Here is a 3,630-nt window from a genome sequence, read left to right on the forward strand (position 1 = left end):
CGCTGGTGTCTGTGTCCACCTTTTTCCTGACCTTCATTATCATCATCCTGGGTGTGAGGTTTTGTCGCAGGAGAAAGCCCAGACTGTTGTTTGATGGAGCAGTCGCCATCCCCAGCGCTTATCTCCCTCCTAATTACGCAGATGTTGACGGCACAGGAACTTTACGCAGCACTTACAATTATGACGCCTACCTGACAACGGGTTCTAGGACCAGCGACTTTAAGTTCGTGTCATCTTACAATGACAACACACTGCCTGCTGACCAGACTCTGAGGAAAAGTCCGACAGACTTTGTTGAAATGTTTGGTCACCCAGATGAACCCCCCGAGGTAGGCCTAAATGTTTGCTTGTTCAGTTAAAAATTTTAATAATAATGATAATATTTATTATTATTGTTAAGAAGTATATTCTTAATTTGACCACTGAAAGCGAGGACAGACTAGGAGATTTTTTTGGGTATATGACATTACCCAAATGTCTCCAGCCAGAATCGAACAGTGGATGTTGCGGTACGCATGAGAGACTGCTAGAATAGGACGCTCCACGTTTTGGTTAACGTAAAATTCTCACTTAACATTTCACGCTGATTGTGGCTTTACAGTGTTAGTAGCAGTTTATAAGTTCCATCTAAATATTAATTGTGCATCAACTCATGTTAGACGTGAGCTGTCATATTTCGCCTGTTTATGTGTGACCAGATTGTAATCTAAATGCTCTCACATTTATCAAAAGGGAAGCAGAACTGTAAATGCCTTATTGTCAGTTCATATCATTTGTTTCTTTTTTTCAATTTGCGACCATATAAATTAGCTTGTGCGCGCGAAACAGTTAAAATTTTAGTCGATTGTTTTTCTGTGATGCTGATCATTTGAGATGTGGAATAAGAAACGTCAGTTTTTCTGAAATTGAGATGTCCCTACTTCATGATAATTCATATTTTTATCAGCGATATGCTGATTCTAATAAAAAAAAATCACCAAAAGTAATAAATAAAAAGACAGGTTTGGTTGTTAGCACTGGAGCCTCACAGAAAGAAGGATCTGGGTTCTGCTCCTCTGGCCTGCGGTAACATTTCTGTGTGGTGTTTGCATGTTTACCTTGTTTCCAAGTGAATTTTCTCTGACCCCTGATTTTCGTCACACAGCACATACACTGAGGTTTATATAAATAGGAAATTCGAAATTCCCCGTTGTTGTGTGTGACTGTGAATGTTTGTGTACAGTATATGTTATCCTTATTAGACCCGTGATCTGATCAGGGTGTACACCGCCTCTCACCTAATAGGTTGATTGATTTGGCACCAATCCCCTGCTACCCTGAACAGATTAAACGGTTGATGTAAATGATGATTGGATGTTGCCATAAGAAATTGCTTTATACTCACATATGCATATGTATTGGATATCATATTTTTAGTGGGATCTAGGGCATATCAGAGAAAAACATTTTTCATAAATGCAGGAAACGAATGTGGGTGGTTTGTTGTTACCTATAAAGGCTTATGGTTTTGAAATATGAATATGTTGTTGCCATTTTCACTGAGTGTAGTTAGACTATCGTATTGCTTATACATTTTTGGCGTTAGAACAAATATTTGTCATTGTTTCATGCGGACACTGCTCTCCAGCAAGCATTAGGACTTGTTTGTCAGGCGTTCGGCAGTTGCACTTAAGAAATGTGAAAATAGTCAGTTGACCTACCGCTCTTCCAGCTCTGTCCGTGGTGCTGAATTGTATTTTTACCGGTCCCCATTTTGAAATGATACGTTTTTCAACGAGTGAAGAAAAATTTAATACAACAGGTATTCCCATGTTAACGTTCAATCAAGGCCTCGTAGTTTGTTTTTAATTATGACATTAACGGTGGCATCCTGTGGTGGTCTTCGAGTTATTCCAATGTAATTTTCCAGTTGATCCCACAGTGTCGCTGCTCACTTGCAGATATGAGGCAGATTTTTTCCTCCACCCACTGCAAGAGGGCAGTAATCCCAGCCTTAATACCATAGCTGCCATTGTTGAGGAGCAGCGTAGGGTAATGTTACGATTGCATCTCAAGTGTATATGAGACATCAGTAATTTGCATGCCCCTGTTTTCCTTCGTGATAAACAATGGAGCACAGCGGCAAATCATTTCTTAGTTTCATCTGGGGCTTTGCTGTCTTCGTTCACATCACAACAGCAGACCTCAGCTATAGTGTTCCGGAGGAGATGAGACCCGGATCCATTGTTGGAAATATTGCCAAGGACCTCGGGCTGGAAGGAGGGAAATTGGTCGCTCGTAAAGCCCGTATTGATACCGAGGAAAGCTATCAGCACTACTGCGATATTGATCTAAAAACGGGAAATTTTGTCATCAGGGAAAGGATTGACAGAGAGGAGCTGTGTGGGGAGAAGGTGTCGTGTATGCTTAAATTTGAGTTGGTCCTCGAGAGCCCTTTGGAGCTGCACCGCATTTCACTGCTGATCCAGGATGTAAACGACAATGCACCCGTTTTCCCAAAGGATACAATTAAACTGGAAATTAGAGAATCTGCTGTCAAAGGAGCGCGATACCGTGTTAACGAAGCACATGACGCAGACATCGGACAGAATACGGTTAAACATTACAGTTTACAAAATAATGAACACTTTGTTTTATCTGTTCGAGACGATACTGATGGATCTAGGAACGTCGAGTTGGTGTTAGACAAAGAGCTAGACCGTGAAAAAGAACATGATTTAAATTTCGTGCTTATTGCTGCTGATGGTGGAAACCCACAAAGATCAGGAACTGCCAATATACACGTGACTGTGCTGGATGCTAATGATAACGCCCCAGTGTTTGACCAAGCCTTTTACAGAGCCAGTCTACCTGAAAACTCTGCGCTTGATACTGTAGTTGTCGCAGTAAGTGCCACTGATGCAGATGAGGGAGTCAATGGGGAGGTGATATATGAATTTAGCCGCATTTCAGAAAGAGCCAAGAAGCTTTTCTCACTGAACAGTAAAACTGGAGAGATTAAAGTAATAGGGACACTTGATTTCGAGAGTAATTCTAAATATGAAATGCGAATCGATGCCAAAGACGGTTATGGACTTTCTTCTGATTCGAAAGTAATGATTGATATCACTGATGTAAATGACAACGCTCCAGTTATATATATGAAATCCCTGATGAACCCCGTAGGGGAGAACGTGTCACCTGGTACAGAGGTGGGCATCATTAACGTGCAGGACAGAGACTCTGAGAGTAACGGACAGGTCCGCTGCTCCATTCAGCAAAACGCCCCCTTTAAGTTGGTTCCTTCTATTAAAAACTATTATTCTCTGGTGACCACAGGACAACTGGACCGTGAACTAGTGGCTGATTACAACATTACAATCACCGCCACTGACGAGGGCTCTCCACCTCTGTCCTCCTCTAAAACTGTTCAGTTATCTGTAGCAGACATCAACGACAACCCACCGGTGTTTGAGGAACAGTCCTACAGCGCATATTTGACTGAAAATAACAAACCTGGCTCCACTTTATGTTCCGTTAGTGCTCGAGACCCCGACTGGAGACAAAACGGTACAGTGATTTATTCTCTGTTACCCGGTGAGGTGAACGGTGCCCCGGTGTCCTCCTATCTGTCTGTTAACGGAGACACGG

General features: G+C 42.1%; 2 protein-coding genes across 3 annotated transcripts in view; both read left to right on the plus strand.

Moving 5' to 3' along the window:
- The window catches only part of LOC123957473 (protocadherin beta-15-like), a 38,157-nt gene that overhangs the window by 4,513 nt on the left and 30,014 nt on the right, over window positions 1-3,630 (plus strand). The gene's annotated exons all lie outside the window — the stretch shown is intronic.
- The window catches only part of LOC123958110 (protocadherin gamma-A11-like), a 2,610-nt gene continuing 687 nt past the window's right edge, over window positions 1,708-3,630 (plus strand). Inside the window, exon 1 of the mRNA XM_046031326.1 lies at window positions 1,708-3,614. Coding sequence (XP_045887282.1) covers window positions 2,109-3,614 — 1,506 coding nt within the window. The 5' untranslated portion in view covers window positions 1,708-2,108. The remainder of the gene's footprint in view (window positions 3,615-3,630) is intronic.

The sequence above is a fragment of the Micropterus dolomieu genome, linkage group LG19 (assembly GCF_021292245.1).
Source record: "Micropterus dolomieu isolate WLL.071019.BEF.003 ecotype Adirondacks linkage group LG19, ASM2129224v1, whole genome shotgun sequence".
Lineage (NCBI taxonomy): Eukaryota > Metazoa > Chordata > Actinopteri > Centrarchiformes > Centrarchidae > Micropterus > Micropterus dolomieu.